The 21,251-nt window shown below is 47.3% G+C and overlaps 1 protein-coding gene across 1 annotated transcript in view; it reads left to right on the forward strand.

Annotated features, from left to right (window-relative positions):
• Positions 1-20,683, forward strand: part of LOC144128104 (uncharacterized) — a 111,600-nt gene extending 90,917 nt beyond the window's left edge. Inside the window, exons 8-9 of the mRNA XM_077661185.1 lie at positions 8,929-9,054; positions 20,351-20,683. Coding sequence (XP_077517311.1) covers positions 8,929-9,054; positions 20,351-20,587 — 363 coding nt within the window. The 3' untranslated portion in view covers positions 20,588-20,683. The remainder of the gene's footprint in view (positions 1-8,928; positions 9,055-20,350) is intronic.
• Positions 20,684-21,251: the final 568 nt, after the last annotated feature.

A 21,251-nucleotide genomic window follows, 5' to 3' on the forward strand; every position in this document is an offset into this window, starting at 1 on the left:
CCCGCAGAAACGCTATCCCTTCCATGCCCTGTCTATTTACCAACGCCGTAATAATGTAGAGGTAGCAGAAGAATCCTGCAAAATGGTTGTGGGCACAACTATGGTACCATCAACCAGTTTGGAGGCTTTTGTACCACCTTCACCAGATGACCACTACGACATGCTATTCACGATGCCTGAACTAGAAGCTGCTCTTTCCTTGTGTAGGCGTCCCTCTCTCACCTTGGCATGGAAGGCCGAACTGTGCTGCTCAGTTACTACAATGATACATGGGCTTCCGGAATCGTTCCAGAACACTGGAAGATCAGCCGCCTGGTTGTACTTTTGAAGCCTGGCAAACCTCCTTATGAGCTTACCTCATACCGGCCAGTTGCACTAGCAAGCTGCGTCGGCAAAGTTATGGAGCAAATGGTGCTGGCGCGGCTCGAATGGTTTTTAGAGCAGAATGCTCTCTATCCGGATATGATGACCGGGTTCCGGAGGGGACGTTCTTCGATTGACAGCGTAATCGACCTCATATCGACAGTGGAACATGAAAAACGTAGTCGCCGACTCGTCGCTGCTGTCTCCTTGGACATCAAAGGGGCCTACGATAGTGTACTTCATGACGCCATCCTTCATGCCCTTGACGACATTGGCGTTGGCGGCCGGATGTATTCGTGGATTGGGAGCTACCTCAACGGCCGGTCTGTTTACATGTCTACGCCTGATGGGGAGACTACCCGTCATCAGGTTTGCCGTGGAGTTCCTCAGGGAGGAGTTCTTAGCCCAACCCTATTTAACGTGGCATTGATTGGACTGGTGAATGAACTTCCCACTAACATTCACATCAGTGCCTATGCTGATGATATCTGCATCTGGGCGTCGGGTTCGACACGTCCGCAAATGCGTGCGAGATTACAACGTGCCGTGTCATCTACTTCAAGGTACCTACGGCGTCAGGGTTTGCACTTGGCAGCTGAAAAGTGTGCTGTGGTCGCATTCACGCGCAAGTCTGTCTGCCACTACCCGGTAACTCTTCAAGGGGTTGCAATACCATACGTCTCCCACCACAGATTTTGGGCATTATCATTGACCGCGATCTGTCATGGTCGAGGCATATAAACATGCTAAAGAAAAGACTCACTCTTTTTTGCCTTGTGCTTCGCTTTGTGGCAGGCATTAAATGGGGCCCAACGGAGCGCTCCTTGCTTCGACTTTACTGTACCCTCTTTATTGGCTACATTCGTTACAGCCTTCCTGTACTCTCTAACTTGAGTATTTCCTGCTTGCGGACATTAGAGAGTGTCCAAGCACAGGCGCTCAAGATATGCCTCGGATTACCACGTTGTGCCTTGAACAAAGGCACAATTGAGGAATCTCGTGCGTGCCCAATATCGGTCTACCTGTCACACGAACCACTTCGTGTATATTTACGTGCGCTTACACGGCACCGCTGTCACCCGCTGACGAAGATTTTTGATGAGCGACCGGACAGCAGTTTTGCACGCGCACTGCGCTTCCATCGCTCCGAATTGCCATCAGACTATGCCCTGCCGCATCATTCCTTGCAGCCCCCATGGGTAATGGCTCAGCCTTCAGTCTGCCTGCAGGTCCCTGGCATAATCAAGAAGTCTGCGATGCCGGTTAGCGGACTGAAGCAACTCGCATTTTCCTACATATGGTCAGAATACCACAAATGTGTGCACGTCTACACGGATGGATCTGCGTCTCCAAATGCATCAACAGCAGCTTTCGCAATCCCTGCACAACAGACGACCCGCAGATTCATTTTGGGGCACAAGTCTACTTCAACCGCTGCAGAGCTTGTGGGCCTTCAGGAATCGATTCGCCACATCTGCGGAGAACCGCCTCAGGAGTGGTGCATTTTCACCGACTGTAAACCTGCGCTACACATTTTAGGATGCTTCCTACGCCACACAGCCTACCAAGCTCTGGCTCTTGATATCATTAGTCTCGTATAATTTGCTCAGGGAAACGGCCACCGTATAGTGTTTCAGTGGATCCACGGACACTGCGGACTCGATGGAAATGAGACCGCCGACGCTGAAGCAAGGAGCGCCTTCAGCAGTGGCCTGCGTACAGCTGTACCGTTCTCTATAGTGGACACAACTTGTCTCCTTTCGGAATTGATGAGGAGGGCGACGGCTAGGTACTGGGCCCTGCCAGACACCCGCCATATCCGCCTTAAACGGCTAGATCCGACGGTGACCTTTTCAGTTCCTCGCGGAATACCTCGCCCTATTGCATGCGTTATCCGTAGACTACGTTTAAACGTGGCATTCACGCGCAAATACTTGCACTTAATAGGACAAGCGGACTCCCCGGAATGTACCACATGTGGCGTGCTAGAGATTATAGAACATGTTTTAGTGGCGTGTCCAGCGTATGCACGTGAAAGACTCATACTCGCATCTGCTCTGAAGCCTATGGACACATCGCTCCTCTCTGAGGATTTGATCCTCGGCGCTTGGCCAGATAGATTTAGAACTTTAAAGGCAACGCGAGCGCTCTCACGCTTTTTGAGCGACACGGACCTTGTCTCGCGTTTGTGATGTCAGAAAGTGTGCCTTGTTTTTTTTTAAGTAGTTTTTGATCTGCCTCCTCCCAGCATCATCGTCCCCCATCGTTACCTTCTTTTATCTTCTCTTCCCGTCCCCTAGAGCAGAGTAGCAGGCCAGATATTTATTTTTCAGGCCAACCTCTCTGCCTTTCATATCAATAAACCCTCTCTCTCTCTCTCTCTCTCTCTCTCTCTCCATATCGAGCACGATGCCTGAATGCGCGCACAATAACAATATTTCATTTTTAGTCTCGCTCCTCAAGCTCTTCCACGTACACTTGCAGTTTTCCCTTTAGCAGAAAAAGGTATTTATTATAAGCAAATGATTTCTTTGTGTGCCCGTGCACGGGTTTTGGAACACTGTGTGCTTTATCTGTCCTAAGCTCATTAAGTCCAGTGTCATCGTCTTTATTACTCGCTAGTCCTGGAAACAGCAATGCTGAACTAGCCCCACTGGATAATGTTCTAAACTTAAAAGTTCCGAGTTTCAATTTTCTATTGCGGCCTTTCCCGAGCCAGAGATTCTTAGACCCACTCGTCACCTGTGTGACCGCCGCCTTGGTCAGAAAATTGGCTTGTTCATATGAGGTGGTTGCTAAGAGCTACAACAGGGCTGCCAAATCTTGTTCGGGTTAGAGAGTGCGCTGTCGGCTCTAGACACCGAGATCAGACCGCGCCTTCAATTCTTGGGTCCCGTTCTATCAACTTAGGTTGTCCTTTATCCGGTGGAGAATCGCGGCTGTACCAGTATTCTAACCGGGGTCCTCTTGTACGCAAAGTGGGCGCGTTATCTCTACGCCGTCGCTGCGCCTAGGTTAGACAGCCCGCCGAATGCCGTTGCGCTGCGCTGAGTGACGTCTCGAGAGTTGTGCGGGTCACTGTGGTTTTCCTTTTTTCCAGTCTTCCTTGCAGCACACATACCTGCTTCGAGCGCGCTGTGCTTGTCAGATGCAGCAGTTTCGGTTTTTATGGAGTGGTCGCATGGTTTCACCATTTTGCAGTACGTTTAAAGTGCAAGACGGCATCGACGTTAGGGTATTTTCGCAAGGGCAATACTAGAGGCAAAGGTGGAACAAGAATACGCAGTACAACCCCGGATGACAGAAGGCACCCCTGCGAAAACCAGTTTCATCCGGTGGGTGGTAGCTCAGAAAGGGAAGGCCTTTAACCAAACTTCCAGCGCGCTGTGTACAATATGGTCCACTGTAAAAGGAAACATGCGATCTCGTGTCTTTGACTTTCCGCGAGGTGCTGATGCGGGAAGCCGAAAAAAATGCCGCGCTGGTTATGGACCGCAGTTTTTTTCGGCATTCTGTCCCCTTGCATGACTCTCATTTTTCCGCCCACAACGCATCGATTTACTCTTTTCGCTGCTGAATTGGCTTTTTCCATTATGTGGTCGCGTTTTGTGCGAAAAAAGCAACATTTTCTCCGGACTAGATTATCCACGTGTGAGTGCCTTGGTTCATATGCCAGTCAACGCGTACCGTACACGTACAAAAAAAAAAATCCGCGTGTCTATGGAATTGCATAACCAGGCCTGAAGTGCGGCCTGATCTCGGTGACCACAACCGACAACACACTATCTCACCAGAGCAGGATTTGGCCACCCTGGTGTAGTACTTGGCCACAACCTTCTATGATCAAACCAATTAGCCCTCGGCCCTCAGTCCCCAGCAGCTGCGGAGCAACTGACCACGGCGGCGGTCAGACCTGTGACGCAGCGGAGGGTGCTGAGAGTCTCTGGCTCCGGACAGGCCGCCATTGGAATCTGAACCTGGCAACGTTTAACGCTAGAAATTTATCTAGTGAGGCTAGCCTAGCAGTGCTGTTCGAGGAACTAGCGGGAATTAAATGGGATGTGATAGGGCTTAGCGAAGTTAGGAGGACAGGTGAGGCGTATACAGTACTAAAGGACGGGCACATACTGTGCTATCGCGGATTAGAGGATAGACGAGAACTAGGTGTGGGATTCCTCCTTAATAAGGATATAGCTGGCAACGTAGAGGAGCTATATTGTATTAACGAGAGCGTAGCAGCTATAGTAATTAGGCTGAATAGGAGGTACAAGCTGAAAGTGGTGCAGGCCTACGCACCCACATCCAGCCATGATGACCAGACCGTTGAAAGTTTCTATGAGGACGTAGAATCGGCAATGAATAAAGTAAAATTGCAGTACACTGTACTGATGGGCGACTTCAATGCGAAGGTGGGCAAGAAGCAGGCTGACGACCACGCGGTAGCACGGGAGAGTTATTAGTCGAATTCGCGGATAGAAATAATTTACGGGCCATGAATACCTTCTTCCGCAAACGAGAAAACAGGAAGTGGACCTGGAAGAGCCCCAATGGTGAAACTAAAAATTAAATCGACTTAATACTATGCGCTAAATCTGGCATCATTCAGGATGTGTCCGTCCTCGGAATGGTGCGCTGTAGCGACCACAGAATGGTAAGGTCTAGAATTAGCTTAGACTTGAAGAGGGAACGGAAGAAGCTAGTGAAGAAGAAGACCATTAACGAGTTAGCCGTAAGAGGGAAAGCACAGGAGTTTAGGATAGCGCTGCAAAACAGATATTCGGCTTTAACTGAGGAAGACGATATTGATGTTCATACAATGCACGATAATCTGACATCAATAATTACGGAGTGCACAGTAGAAGTAGGCGGTAGGACAGTTCGACAGGATACCGGAAAGCTATCTCAGGTGACGAAAGATCTGATTAGGAACTGCAAAAGCATGAGGGCGTCTAACCCAACCGACAGAATAGAACTAACAGAGCTATCAAAGTTAATAAATAAGCGCAAGGTAGCCGACATAAGGAAGTTTAATATGGAGAGGATCGAGCGTACTCTAAAGAAGGGAGGTAGCCTAAGAGTAGTGAAGAGGAAACTAGGTATAGGTAAAAACCATATGTATGCATTAAGAGACAAGCAGGGCAATGTCATTAGCAATATGGATAAGAGAGTTAACGTAGCCGAAGAGTTCTACACAGACCTGTACAGTAGCCAATGTAATAAGAGCATTAATGAGAAAGACAGCAGTGCACAGCAATGCGTCATCCCGCCAGTAACGAAAGATGAAGTAAAGAAAGCCTTAGAAGCAATGAAAAGGGGAAAAGAAGCTGGGGAGGATCAGGTAACAGCAGATCTGTTGAAGGATGGAGGGGACATCGTGCTAGAAAAACTAGCCACCCTGTATACGAAATGCCTTATGACCTAGACTGTACCAGAAGCTTGGAAGAATGCAAACATTATCTTAATTCTTAAGAAGGAAGACGCCAAGGACTTGAAAAATTACAGGCCGATCAGCTTACTATCCGTTGCCTACAAAGTATTTACTAAGGTAATCGCTAATAGAGTCAGGGCAACGTTAGACCTTGATCAACCCAATGATCAGGCAGGCTTTCGTAAAGGATTTATTTTACTTTATTTTATTCAATACTGCCAGCGGCCATTTGGTAGCCAAGGCAGGAGTGGAACAAGCATACATCGTTGATATAATGCGATGCAACAAAGCAAGCACACACAAAATGAAAAGCGAGCACAGAAGCAATAACAAACTCTGCGCTTCTTAAGAATACAAAAATGCAAAAGTAAGAGCATGAACAAACACACTGCGTCTATAACAGCGACACGACAGCAGATAAGGAAGGATATTCCACAATAGATCGTATTCATACTATCAATCAGGTGATACAGAAATGCGCAGAATATAACCAACCTCTATATATAGCTTTCATTGATTACGAGAAAGCATTCGACTCAGTGGAAACCTCAGCAGTCATACAGGCATTGCGTGATCAGGGGGTAGAATAGCCTTATGTCAAAATACTGGAAGATATATATAGCAACTGTACAGCTACTATAGTCCTCCATAAAGTCAGCAATAAAATTCCAATAAGAAAGGGCGTCAGGCAAGGAGACACGATCTCGCCAATGCTGTTCACCGCATGTTTACAGGAGGTATTTCGATGCCTGAATTGGGAACAGTTTGGAATAAGAATAAATTAAGAATAGTTAAATAATCTGCGATTCGCTGATGGCATTGCCTTGGTGAGTCACTCAGGATGTGAACTGCAAATCATGATCAATGAGTTAAACAGGCAGAGTAGATCGATGGGTATAAAAATTAACATGCAGAAAACCAAGGTAATGTTCAAAATCTTAGCAAGGGAACAACAGTTCACAATTGGCACCGAGAGCGTAGAAGTTGTGACGGAATACGTCTACTTAGGGCAGGTAGTGACAGCTGATCCAGATCATGAGGGGGAGATAACTAGAAGGATAAGAGTGGGGAGGAGCGCATATGGCAAATTCTCGCAGATCATGAGTGGCAGTTTATCAATTTCCCTCAAGAGGAAAGTGTACAACAGCTTAATCTTACCGGTACTCACCTACGGGGCAGAAACGTGGAGGCTAACAAACAGAGTTCAGCTTAAGTTAATGACCACGCAGCGAGCCATGGAAAGAAAAATGATAGGTGTAACGTTAAGAGACCGGAAGCGGGCAGAGCGGGTGAGGGAACAAACACGGGTTAATGACATCCTAGTCGAAATCAACAGAAAAAAAATGGGCTTGGGCAGGGCATGTAATTCGAAGGCAAGATAACCGCTGGTCCTTAAGGGTAACGGAGTGGATTCCAAGAGAAAGTAAGCGTAGCAGGGACGGCAGAAAGTTAGGTGGGCGGATGAGATTAAGAAGTTTGCAGGCAAAAGGTGGACACAGCTGGCAAAGGACAGGGTTAACTGGAGAGACATGGGAGAGGCCTTTGCCCTGCAGAGGGTGTAGTAAGGCTGATGATGATGATGATGGGAGAGGCCTTTGCACTGCAGTGGGCGTAATCAGGCTGGTGATGATTATGTACCCACTATACAAAAGACACTGCTATCGTTTAGCGGGGAGTTGTGACCATTGTACTCGTGCGGCATGTGCGGAAGCCGACCAAACGGCTATTCGCTACGAAATCACCGTCACGTCGGACTTGAGAAGAGTCCTAGTCGAAGAACAAACACACCTGTAGCTCTTAAATTCTATGCCTCAATATATTATGAAATTAGAATACCCCAGAGGCTGTGCTGAATATCGCGTTACACAGTGTTAACAAACCTGTGAGTTATTTAAAACGGTTTAAAATGCTTGCCTCTGCTGAGTTTCAGCAACGCTGCCGTTAACTCAATGCATCTTGAAGGCTTTTTGATGCGCACACAGTATCAGCGGTGTTGAGCGAAAATGCTGGCGCGTGTCTGCGTGGCCGTCGAGTGAAGCCTTCGGCGCCTGCAGCGAACCGAGCGCGAGAACCACCCCCCGACTCGCGAGTGGAGGGAAAATTGCTGATGGTTTAGCTCCGGTTAAGCCCAGTGTGTACGCGATAGCTGGCCCGAAGAAGACTTGGCTTCACTCGCGGATTATCGCTATCGTTTCTCCGCTTCTTGACGCCGCTGTTTGGCGAGCCGTTGCTCTCGTTGTTCCGGCGTCTCAGCCGCGCGCTTGGCATTCCTGCCTTTATGGGCTCATTGGAGACCCGCCTTACACCGCGCCATAACTTCGGGATGCGTCGATGTGGCTTCCCGCACTCGCCGTTGATGTCGGTCGCGGTATGCACGCGTAGTTTCCGCTTCTTCGTCCGTCGTACATCTGAAGAACGAGTGCTTCGCACCCTCTGTTTATAAAGTGGCCGAGCAATGACGCGCATCTGTTGCCAAAGTGCGCATGCGCAGCGCATCTGTTGCCAAAGTGCGCATGCGCTGCGCACCTGTAGCTACTGCGCATGCGCGACACGCGCAGCGAGGCTGCGGAGTCGGCGGCGGCGTAACACTGACGTCACCCTCGACGCACCTGCTGCTCGGCGCATGCGCTTTAAGGGCTCCGGCTCGGCCCGGTGACCTTGGCTTTACATAGTGTAGTGAAGCTATCGCTTCAAAATAATCTCGGTCGGAGGAGGCGAAGAGGCGCAGGACAGGCGTACACTGACACTGACGGACGCAGCGGCGCCCCCCAGCGAGTGGCGAATGCAGAGAAAACAGCGCCCAAAACAAGCGCGCATCATGGCTGATGAAACGCGGCGCGCCAACTGAGGCGGTATGTGTAAAATGCAACGATTGTAAAACACAGTATAGCGAGGCATAAAGCTAGCCAAGGTAAAGCAAATATAACTGCAGGTAGTGTAAAGCAAAAGAAAAGAACAAAAAGGAAAAGCCTTAAATAGAAAAACGAATTTTGCTTGTCCAGTTCATTGCATGAGACAGTCTGAGCGTCGCGTCGATATACTTGGGTAATAACGTTGTGTTGGCGCGCGGTAGAATCAGTTCAATGTTCTATACAAAGCAGAATGCATGTACTAGCGAACTAATTTTGCCCCTGCAGGTGTGCACTGACAGGAACTACGTATCTCAACTGGACTACAAAGCCAAGCACTACACCATGCTGACGCACCACTCTACGCAGCGTGATGTGTTTGCCTATGATAACGAAGAGGGACTCTGTGCAAAGGTATTATCTGATGTCGAGTTTTTGAAGTAGGCTCTATCTATGCAAAGAACTCGGATGTGACGGCTCTGCGGCTTCTCATTGGTCGATGTCAATCTAGTTTTGATCAATTCATCAATCAAATAATCTATGAATGAACCAATCATTCAGTTAATCTGTTGAGAAGGCATGTTTTCGAAGAAATTATTGGAGCAGACCTTCGCGAAAACCGGTGCAAGGTAATGCAGTCGAGACTACTTATAACGGCCGCAGCGATAACGAACGCTCTCTTATTACAAACAAGGGTGTTTTAAAATATGTATTATGGCTATGTAACTACGTCTCGCATGAAACGAACCACTTTGGCCGCACCTCTCGGTTTTAAAGAACGAGGAAGAGCCCTAACCTCGCCTCCGAAGTAGAAAAACACGGGCTTCGCGCCAGCGTGTAGTCTCGGGTGGCCTTCCCCAAAGAAGCTGCCGAACCCTAAAGCAAAGAAAAAGGCGCCATTGAAATGGCATTTAACCACCGGCCAAGCCCGCCCAGGCGGGCTAAAATTTAAATCGTTGCGGGCGTGGATGCTTGAGGCTGATATTTATTTTCCTTCACAGATGAAAGAGGCAACTGCGACAAAAGGCGGTAAAGCCTGACGAAGTCACAGTTCCCCAAAGCAGTAGATACAGTTGTGAGCAAGACAGAACTAACAAATATTAACATAGTATTATAGTGAACAGTATACATTGCATCAAACGACAGTATTATCGTAAAAAATATTACTTTTGATACAAAGACAGTGCACCATAAATCAAAGGCAGTGTATAAACATGGCATGAGGTCACTAAAGAAAACACACACAAAAAACATGACGCGAAAACAAGAGCTCCTTCGCTAAGTAAAAACTGAGATTATATCGAGTCAGGGCTGATTAGTAGCCTTCCGAAGTCTTTTTAAAATTTGTTCTTAGGGAGATCAAACATGACACTTAAAGATGGGTTATTGAGAACGACTGGAATCAGGTAATCGAGCTTTTGTTTGCCGTAATCTATCCTCGTTTTAGGGACCAAGTTTCTGTGTTGCCGAAGGCGGTATTTATTAGGAGGGTGGTTTGGAGCAATGGAATGCAAACGATTACAGTGGATGCACTGTAACAGACAAAATATGTAAACATGACTTGTTTTAAGTAAATTATGCTTACGATAGAGTGGTGATGTTGATAGGTTTTCTGGCCTACCATGGTAACCCTCAATAGCCCGCAATGCCTTCTTTTTCGAAAGCATTAACTTCTGAAAATTACTTATTGTTGTAGTGCCCCAGAACCAGGAACAATAGGACAATTTGGAAAAAGTAATGCGTAGTGTATGGACACATTTAGGGAAACGGGCAACAGATCGCTTATCCGGTAAAGACAACCAACAGTTTTACTAAGGTCAGTGAGAAGTTTTGAAATATGTTTGTTCCATGATAAATGGGACTCAGAAAGGCGGTCTCAAAAAAGATGCGATATGTCGGAGATGTTAAAGGACGACGGTTCATAATTATCCCCCAGCAAGAATTATTTTAATGCGTTTTGTGGAAGTTGAGGTATATGCAGACAAAATTTGAACTTCCGCGTCTTCGCGGCTTTCCCTCTCCTCTCGCACGCCAAAACGGCGGCGCTCCTCCGCCGGCCCCACTCACTCGGCCCCTCCCCTACCTCCGCCGGCCTCGGCCGTGGTAGCGCGTGACGTCTGAAAGAATTTGGCGCTGTAAACCAAAGATAACCCCCGGCTGCTGACGTCATTTGTAAGATGTGACGTCGTCTGCCATGTTTTCGTGCGAAAGCCCGGCACCGCGCGTCGCCGCGAGGTGCGAAAACGGGATTATTTTAAAATGTATTGTAAATTTTTCCCGCCCGTTTCTGAGGTATCATACGCGGCATGGACGCTCGGTGGCCTGTACTCTACATAGTGCAAGCATTTTAAAGCCAAGCTCAAACACCCCTTTTAGTGGCCCTTTAAACCAGGCCCCAAGAAACTTCTGAGTTGTTACTTGCTGCAGTTTTGTGTTGGCGTATGTTCGGTTAAATGTGTAATGAACAGAGACATTAATAGGTCTCAAAATTATGTACCTGGTTTTTGACAAGTTTAAACGAAACTTATTCCCCTGCATCCAACCGTATAATTTTACCAAATAAGCGTTCACGATAGTTTCTAATTCCGGCAGAGTACGTGGTGTGAAAAAAATATTTATATCTTCAGCGTACATAACCAAATCTGGAGAATCAGGTATGTTACAGATGTCGCTTATATACAATAAATACAAAAGTGAACCTAATATAGAACCCTGCGGAACCCCTTGGGTGATGCACAAACGGTTCGAAACAAAATATTTCCATTTAACGTATTGTATTCTGTTATTTAAGCAACTTTACAGCATGTTTAGAGCTGTTCTGCGTATCCCATAACTGTAGTTTACTCAAAAGAATTTCATGCTGTACGCAGTCAAAACCTTTCCGGAGGTGTAAGAACAAACCAAGAGTGTATGCTTTGGATTAAATGTTTTTTATGATTTTTTCTTAAACGGCGAGTTAAGCTTGCTCAGAGGATGTATTCTTCAAAAAGCCATACTGAGAGGGGTTAATAATGTTATGAATGCCAAAGAACTTTTCTAATCGGCTATTAATGGCTCCTTCAAATACCTTCGATAACACTGATAACACGGAGATGGGGCGATATTTCATGATTTCATTTCTATTTCCTTATTTATATAAAGGACAAACACGAGCAATCTTCAATTCGACTGGGTACTCACCACTTGTGAACAACAGATTTATAATATACGCTAGAACCTCGCATATTAATGCAGACACATACTTCAACGATATCGCTTTGATGTCGTCACTGCCTGTTGAGACATTGTTTTTTGTTTTCCCAATGTAGGTAGCTACGTCTCGTGGGATCGCAGGCAGCAACGAAATAGAGTTAGGTAAAGTGATAATGAGGTTGCATACGGGAGCATTGGAGGGAGCTTGATCTAACGTAGACTTGCTAGCTTCAATGAAGAAGTGGTGTACGGTGTTAGCTAATTGAGTTTCGTTAGCTTGGGAATCAGATGCAGCGATTTCTGAGTTGACCCTGCACTTGTGTTTGTTTAATAGTTCGTTTATCTCACTCCAAACTTTCTTGCGGTTATTATAAATTCTCGTTTGGTTTATGGGAGTTTAACGTCCCAAAGCGACTCAGACTATGAGAGACGCCGTAGTGAAGGGCTCCAGGAATTTCGACCACCCGGGGTTCTTCAACGTGCACTGATATCGCACAGTACACGGGCCTCTAGAATTTCGCCTCCATCAAAATTGGCCCGCCGCGGCCGGGATCGAACCCGCGTTTTTCGGGCCAGCAGCCGAGCATCATAACCACTCAGCCACCGCGGCGGCATTATAAATTCTGGAGAACCGTTTTCTATAGTAAGCTGTTTTTGCAGACTTGAGGTCTTTATTTAGTTTATTCCAAAACTTTTTGAACTCTCTAAAAAGGGCTTCATCGAGAGCACGTACAAAGTCGACATATTTTATTTTTAATACGTACCCTGTTATATAACACTTTATCAACCCACGGCGTTCTAGATTTTCGGAAGTTGTGTTTTACCTCGATTGCAGGAAACGCAGCATTATAACATTCCATGAACTTGGCAAGAAAAGCAGTCTACGCCGCGTTGACTTCAGATATGCTGTATGCGTTCTCCCAACACATATTCTGAATAAGAGTAATAAATTTGGCGAGATTTTCATGGGAAATGACCCTAGCTACCCTCGAGGCATTTTTGGATACTGACTTAATGCGTTTCACTGGAAGAAAACAAAAAATCGGGATGTGGTCACTGATTTCAGTGGGCAAATCAGTTAAAGTGCAAAAAGAAATATGCCATGAGCGAGAAGGGGGCAGCTTTGAAAGTGGACCTTGCACCACACGACAGGGGATCAACCAGTGGTAGCAATATTAGCAGTTTTAACATATGTCATGACGCGTGTATGCTGGTACATGCGGTCACGTGGCGTGCGTTGCCCACCCAATCGGATCTGCCTCTTCTGCACTACTGCCGGGGGGAGGCAGCGCGCATCCGACAGCCAGTTTGCGTAACCCTTGTGTATACCAGTTGGGCGGTGAGCACCAATCAATGAAATTGAAATCAGAGAGCAGCCGGTGGCTTTCGTGTAAAGTGCTATTTCGCTCCTGGATTGTAGGTATATGCGCCTTTACCTCCGCGCAAAGGTTGCTTCAAGGACCTAGTAACTTTATTTGGAGTCCAATACGCTGCTGCTCGAGCTCTTTACACAAGGATGGCGCATACTGTATGTTCTCGCGCACATGCAGTGTGGCATCTTCGTCGCGGCATCCTTACGACTTTGGCAAGGATTGAACACACGTCCTACCACCAGTTGCTGTGAACGCTTCAGTCGCTCTCGGTAATGTCGTGTCCCTAAAGCGGCTTGTACGCAGGAAGGCTCTCGGCCAGGATCACATGATCGGGCTGGAAAGTTTAGAATGAGCACCCTGGGCTGCAAAAGGCCCACTAATGGCAGCACTTGCCATCGCAAGCGCATCGTTTAACGCTGCATCACTGCGCCAGGAGTGGTATGAAGGCTTCCATGAATTTATGAATGTAAAGTCGAGAATGATCAATTCCGCATATATGGGGGTTAACCCGCTAAAGCTATCGTCTCATACCCTTCATGCGGACCTCAAGTGTCCCCTTCAGTTTTTTTTTTTTGCCTGCCTGTTTCCTTTGTATGCCCGTCGCGGTTGGTCAGTGGCTTCGGCTGTTGAGCCCAAGGTCAGAGGATCAAATCCCGCTCGCGGCGATCGCATCTAGATCTAGGCGGAGCGCAAAAACACCATTGTGCTGTTCACTGTGAGAGCATGTTAATGAACTCCTGGCAGTCAAAATTAGCGGAGAGCGGTGCAGAACGCAGCACATTTGCAAAAGATCGCCTAGTTTTCATTTTTCGCAAATATCTATATTTAAACATCAAAGGATTATTTCCTATGGTCTAGGCATCGCGCTCAATGTATATGAAAATTCAACCTCGAGTGGAACCTAAAATATTTGTGTGATATTGGAATTGTTAAAGTGCCGCATTTCGCCCCACCTCCGGGAAAACGTGAGGTGACCCTGAAAAATAAGCGCTCTACTCAGTGCTGAAATAAATGCTCACGAAGTTTGCTCCATGGCAGCCAAATTTAGCTTTAGCCTGTTCGCATGACAAATAGTGCATGCAGACGTAAACCGGCACTGTTTCGTCCCGTGACGCGCTTCCAACTTTGTAGTTGTAGACCTTGGCTTTGCGGCAAGCTGGACTTCGAGTTCCTTTTGAATTTCCTAGACCCTTCGCAGCTTAAGCTGTTTTATTGTGTCAGGTCTTGCGGAAATGCGTGGCTGCTAGATGCTGAGTATCATATTATTTTTTATTATTGTCATAGTATATAGCAGGTTAGAGTGAACAATGCTTGCTCTGTCGTCACAATGGTAGCCGTTCGTGCTGCACCTGAAATGTGTCCCGCTTAGCTTCAAAGGAAGCTTACTGCAGTACCTGCCCTTCGCTTTCCATTTCTTCTTCTCTGTAGGAGTCTTAGGGACAGAAAAACGCACGGTGCCACTGGTGCTGTTTGATACTGTCTTCAGTTTCTTCACGTCGTCTTCGCGCCTACTAACAAGCACGGTTTAATGAGATAGCGTTAGAAGCACCATCAAAGAAAAAAAAAGTGGCTACATTTGTCATAAAAACTCGCTGATTGGTAGAGGAGGTGCGTCGTCACAGTGACGTCATGAGACCATGTGATGAGGGACGTCACAACGAGGTCGCATTAGCCGCATCAATCGCTTATAATGCTGTCGATTGCCACTATATAATGCCATTTTGTGTTCATTACTATTTCTCGTACTGGGCCGTTCACTTCTAAGGTGAACACTTATGCGCCATATGCTGGATACTTGCCAACTAACGAGCAGGCACACTTAGCGCAGGGAGCAGCCACGGTTGCCGCGCTTCTCTCAAGTGCTGAATAGAGTAGACATCACTCTCATGTGATGCTTTGCGGAGTTGTGATTTACAATAATATACGTCTGGAGTGTGCAAGAGATGTAGAAAACAAAGGCAGAGTTTTGCAGCAAGCAATGAAGTCATTATTTTCAGTGCAGACCCTGGAGAACAGCACGATGTAGCGTTTTGTCCAACATGTAGCCTCAGGCTAAAATAATTTTCCCTGAAGAGTGCGGGGACCGCGCCATAATAAAAATGAATAAGTTAAGACCAAGGGCCAATTCCAATAAATAAATGCTTAAGTTAATCTAGGGCGCTTTTTAAAGCGACAGCTTCAAGGCTCCCATTCTGCAGAAAATCCGTCGTTGGCGTCAGCGTTATGAGCGAAACATCCCGGTAGAAGGAACCTAGGTGGACCATCTAGGTCACGTGATCTTGCGGTGTCATCACATCCAGCCCGCCAGATTGTGAGCAAACTGACCACCTTGGCAGGTGACAGTTAAATCAATCAATGACTGGCGGCGAAGGGTTGCTCGGGAAGAGCAACCTAGGTCTCACAAGTCCCACCGGTGGCAGCACCTGCCATCGCAGGGCAGTGGCGCATCGGTTAACCGCTGCACCACTGCGCCAGGAGTGGTATGAGGACTCCCAGGGATCTATGAACGTAAAGTAGACTGGCATATTGCTGATATATGGGTATAAACCATTAACGCTAAAACTTCATACCCTTAAGGTGGATCTTCAGTGTACCCTCCAATTATAGGTTGTGCTGCACGCTAAACAAAAAAGCTAAATGCAAAAATTCCTTCTTCTGCGACTGCTTTCTCATTGATCTCACTTGGGATTTTTGTTTCCTTGAGGGAGACCAATTTCGTCACCCTTAAGTGCAGTTGCAGTGAACGCATAGCTAGTAATTTCAGCTGATTATCCGTTTAACGTGGTAGCCCGTTTAAACGTTAGAGGCGCTAAGTAACAAATGTCGCGTTTTACCCAACTCCCCCTAATCCAGATCTCTCCAGTGCGTGGGCTCTCTTAACCAATCAGTCGTGTCGCTTCGGGACACTAAGCCCCACATGTTATTATTATTATTATCGCCTCTTGTGGAAGGTCCAGGGTGCAGGAAATCCATGTGCAACTGTGCCGAAAAGCACCTCAAAGGGTTGCATAGCGACCATATTCCCCTACAGGGAACATGATAAAGTCCTAATCAGGAAATATGCCGCCCTGTAAAGGGGGTCTTTCTTCTGCTACTACCTGTGTCTTTACAGGAAGCATCAGAGAATTTAACTGGGAAGGGTTTGATGTAAAACTGAATGGAGAATACCTTCGTTATTTCTAATTTACGGTTTTATTGGCACATCGCAGCAGAGTATTTAGGACGTAGGACGGTAAATATGAAGGGTAGGGCTGGGTACTATTATAATGAGTAACGGCTGTTGCGCGCCCCAAAGGTTTTCTGTAGTGAAACAAAACATGGAAACACTGGGGAATGGCGACGCGTTGGGCTCGTTGTGTAAGCGTGAAGTCAGCACTGACGGCGCGTTGAAAGACTTCGAGAGCAGACGGGTCGGAGACGGGAACATCTGAAGGGCAGCAATGTGATCGACGAGGTGGTAAGCTTTTGCAGGATCTAGCAATTCAACACTATCAAGCGATTGTCCGCGGAGTAACATTGTAGGACCGAAGAATGGTTTTAAACAAAAATGGTTTGAGCCACCAAAAATTGTAAGCATGGCATGTGGCACCAGAATGGATTCCTGGTCAGCACAATGCTACGAGAATGTGCAAAGTACAGCTTTGCGTCGAAGAGGGCGAGGGAAGAAGTGGGCACAAGGACTAAGGAGAAAGGCAGCTCATTAGTGGTAGCAGCATGTGAAGCGTCCAAAGTAGCGTCAATCAGAGGCGCAATCTATAGCGATGGGATATGCAGAGAAGTCCCAACAAGGCTGACAGTGAGTTTAGAGGGAAACGAAGATGTACTTGATTTTGCAACAAACGTCTTAGATAAAAAGCCGGGCGATGCATGCTGGTGGTGACCTATGTACCGAGCGCTGGCGGTGCGAAGTGGAATGGCAGGAATAGGCGTCGTCGCGCTTTTTGTAGCCTTTCGCAAATGCGTTGACTGAGGACGGAAACTGCAGTGCCAGTGTCAACAGGCGCTTCAACAGCGATGGCCTCAATGAACACGGCGATAACGTTGACAGGCAGGGAAAGAGATCATGAGTCAGTCGCTTGCGGCGCAGTTCTTTCCTCTGGAACTGTGGACGTTAGTTTTTCGGCGGATCACCGGAGAACGGGAACGACGGGGAGGAGACGACGAGCGGTAGGAGCGGAGGTCACGACGAGGAGAAGAGGAATCCGGATGACGGTCATGTGACGCAGGGTGGGAAGACGACGGAAAATCGTCGACCGGCCCACGCCATGCGGGGACGGTGTCTGCGACTGCGGCACCACTAGGCCACGTGGCCGGTGACTCCACAGGCGTAGCAAATAGGACGTTTGTCTTGCGTGTGCATATTGGGTTTAGAGGCTGTGGACGGCGGTGCAGGTCGCTTGGGCTTGAAGAGAAGTCGGGCGTCGTGTAGACCGGGCGACAGGTGGGGGCCTCGACCTGTCCACCAACACTAGCGAATGCTGATGTGTAGATGATGGCAGTACCTGCTCCTGTATGACGCGCTGGAGGGTGAGAATCAGAGACGGCGTAGGCACAGGTGGACACGGTCAGCTGGTGGGCGACAGCCTCGTGGACAGACAGCTGAATAAAAGCATTATCCCCTGCAAAAGCCAAGCTGAAACCAGTGGCAGCCGGCACGCCTTGTGGAGAGAAGCTGTTTGCGCAGCTCGTCAAAACTCTGGCAGCAGCTGATGACGTCGGACAGTGAATGGAGATCTTGGCGACAAGCATCTGGTAGGCATCATCGTCAATGCCTTTCGTGATACTCTTGAGCTTGTCGGCCTCGCTCGTGAAAGGGATGGTATCTTTGCAGAGGTCCACTACACACTACATCTTTGTAACTGGTGAAGTTTTACAAGTGTGTTGGGCCCGACTGCGGAAGTGTTGCCCGACGCGAAACTTACTGACAGTGGACTATCAAAGACCTTTGTCAGGCTGGTCTTGAGAGCCGTCCAGCTGCAAATGTTGCCCCGTGGTTGCGAAACTACAGATTAGCAAAGTCAGCTCAAATAAAAGATGACATTGGTGAACTCGATGGTGTCGTCCCGTTTGTTGTAGGCGTTAACGAGTTATAAGAGGCCAACTAATCCTCCATATTGGTGTCGTCTGCGCCGCGGAAGATGGCTGGGTCGCGCTGACGCGCGGCGCCGGAACAGACGAAAGCGGACTAAAGCGTTGTTACTGGCTGGGTGACAGTCTCTGTCATTGCGGAAGCGGTAGGCAGTGCTGCACTATGGGGCTTCAGGCAAGAAGATCGCGGCACGTCCACTACTTCTAGTAAAAGGTCGTCGGACGAGGTGCCACGTAAGGATCTTTTATCAGAACGTCCTTAGACCAGCCGGAGTTCTCAAGAGTACGCACGAGCCTCGAGCGTTCAGACACCTGTCGTGGTTTTCTACCTTGAACAACAGCCGCTGGGGCTTCTAGAGCTAAATATCTGTCCTAAATCTTGACTAAATGAAGGTGACGTTCAGCAACTGGCAAGGAAACAGCAATTTACGACAGAGAGCGAACAATTGGAAATGGCAAAGGAATAGATCTACTTAGAGCAGGCACTGATCTCACATGCGGCATACGAGAGCGAAATAGCTGCGAGAGTAACAAAGTGATAAGGTGCATATCGCAGGTACTTATTCTTGATAAGTAGCAGCTTGTCAGTATCCCTCAAGAGGAACGTGTAAAATGGTTATGTCCGTCAGTACGTATGACTGGGGCAGAAACAGGAAGGCTGAACAAAATGCTTCGGACTAAGGTGACGGCGCAGCGAGCTATGGAAATGAAAATGTTGGGTGTAATGCTCAGAGACACGAACAAGGCAGAGCCCGCAAGAGACAAACGCGAGGTAATTAAAACCTAGAATAATTATAGAAGAAGGTAAAGGCATGGTGGTAGAATATGTAATGCGGAGTAAAGGTAACCGGTGGCGCCTTAGAGTAAATAATAAATTGGATTCCAAGTGAAAGGCAAACATGGAAGAGATTCAGGGTGATGGATGTGATGAGGACGTTTCCTGTGTTAAGGTGCTGCGGAATTGGTGCTGTACTAGGTTGATTGGTGTGGTATGGGAGAAGGCCTTATCCTAGAGTGGACGCAGATATGCTGACGGTGATTACGATTACCACTTCTCAACCGATTCATTGTCCATATTTTGTAAAAGAACTTCCAGCCATTTCTCCCGAGATTATTTCAGGACCTGCTCTCGTAATAATCGTCATCATAATTATCAGCAATCTAACTACATCCACTGCAGGGCAAAGGCCTCTCTCCAATTAAACCTGGTGTAATGTAGAATAGTGTGGCTTTGCAGCTTAATCGAATGTTTTTAGGAATATATGCGTTTTTGTATGAATATTCGTACAAAATAAATAATCTTGCGAAATAGCAAAGTTCTAGAGGCGGAGCTGCTGTTGGTGCTATAGCGGAACAACGCGAAAGGAACAACGACACAAGGAGAGGTACAGCTATGAGTGGCAAAAAGTGTCGACTCGCCCAGGCGTCAGCTTTCTTGTAGGAGATATTAACCTATGTAGCTATAAGTAGTCAAAACATGCAAGACTGATCTTCACTAGGGGGTGCTTAACACGGTCAACGTATTACCGCTTTCACATTCATGTTATACATATCGAGAAATTGCCGTTTGCTTCGGAATATGACAGCGAATTATGTAGCGCCGCATCTCTGCAGACGAGAGGAGCAGAAATTACGTATGTGCCATGGCCTGTTAAAACGGCTTAAAGGCACCATTTACTGAAGTTACCTGAGCACTGCAGAGTCGCGCAGTCTTCGAGCCATGTATAATCAATATGAATACCGCCACTCGATTGCACCACGTCGCATTTTTGAACCTTCCAAACCGCGCAGACCGATTGCGACTGCAGCTGTGCGGAGTTGGATCGAGTGGGCCCGGTTCTTGGGACAGTGTTATAAGAAAACTATGAAGTGTCTTATTCGATCTACGTGCCTATAATTCGAGAAGTGTTGGAAATTTTAGAAATGCATTTGTTTCGTTTCGAACAAGTTTGTGCGTGTACAGTTTGATTACTTAGACGAATGCAATTTCAAAAGTATCGAATATTCGGCCTCTGGTAATAACGTCAGTAAAATGTTCTTTTTTTTTTTGCTTTCAGCTTTGCAAGGTGAAAAGCAAGGTGCCAGACGTGAGGTTTGGCATCGCCGTCTACGACGTCGATTACGACGACTTTGAGAACGAGTGCCCGCTCTTAAACACGTTTGGGTCCCACAGTCGCCTGAAGGCCCTCAGGAAGATTGTCGACTTCTTCAAAACTCTTACTAGCTACGAGTTCGACGAGGCATCTTGCACAAGCGTTGTGCCAACGATGGTGCAGGAGAATGACGCGCCTTGATTTCATAGAGTTGAGGAAGAACTGAAGACACGGCTGACATGGGCGTGAAGTGTGAATTTCGCTTGCACCTGCCTGCGCTTGTAGATGTAAATTTTATTTAACACACTCTCCCTACAAACTTTACACAATAGTAGGGTTAAAATCAAATACAATTAAAAGAAAACGACAGAATAAGGGAAGTTGTTCACCGAATAATGATTCTGGTTTATGAAGTGTGTCCCATAGGGGTATTTCTGCTATGCTAATGTCTATCACTTGTGACAACAATGCCCCGGGCACATGTAGACGGGGCCCACTGTCGTTGTTTAAATGGCCGTGTCCGGGAAAAAGGGGTCCTGGCTGTTGACCAGACGCCGAGATCTTTAACCTTATGGGTCCTCGGCTTATGCAGCACAGCGCTTTGGCCTCAGCTTTTCGGAGACGCAGCTAAGGGCACGTCCTGAATAACCCGACCGGGGTAAAGCGGGGGTCGTATTTTCGACCCTCCAGTCGGTCTTTTACTTTCCTGTTTCATTAGTGTTTTCTCCTATGTGCTTTGTTTTAACGCGATAGCGTTAAAGGGACTTTTGTCTCGGAAAATCCGGCGTCGTCGTCATCGGCATCGTTGACCGTGAGCGAAAAATCTATACGAAATCCCCAGAGAAATTACCTATGAGGCAGGTGG

This window comes from Amblyomma americanum, chromosome 4, assembly GCF_052857255.1.
Source record: "Amblyomma americanum isolate KBUSLIRL-KWMA chromosome 4, ASM5285725v1, whole genome shotgun sequence".
Classification (NCBI taxonomy): domain Eukaryota; kingdom Metazoa; phylum Arthropoda; class Arachnida; order Ixodida; family Ixodidae; genus Amblyomma; species Amblyomma americanum.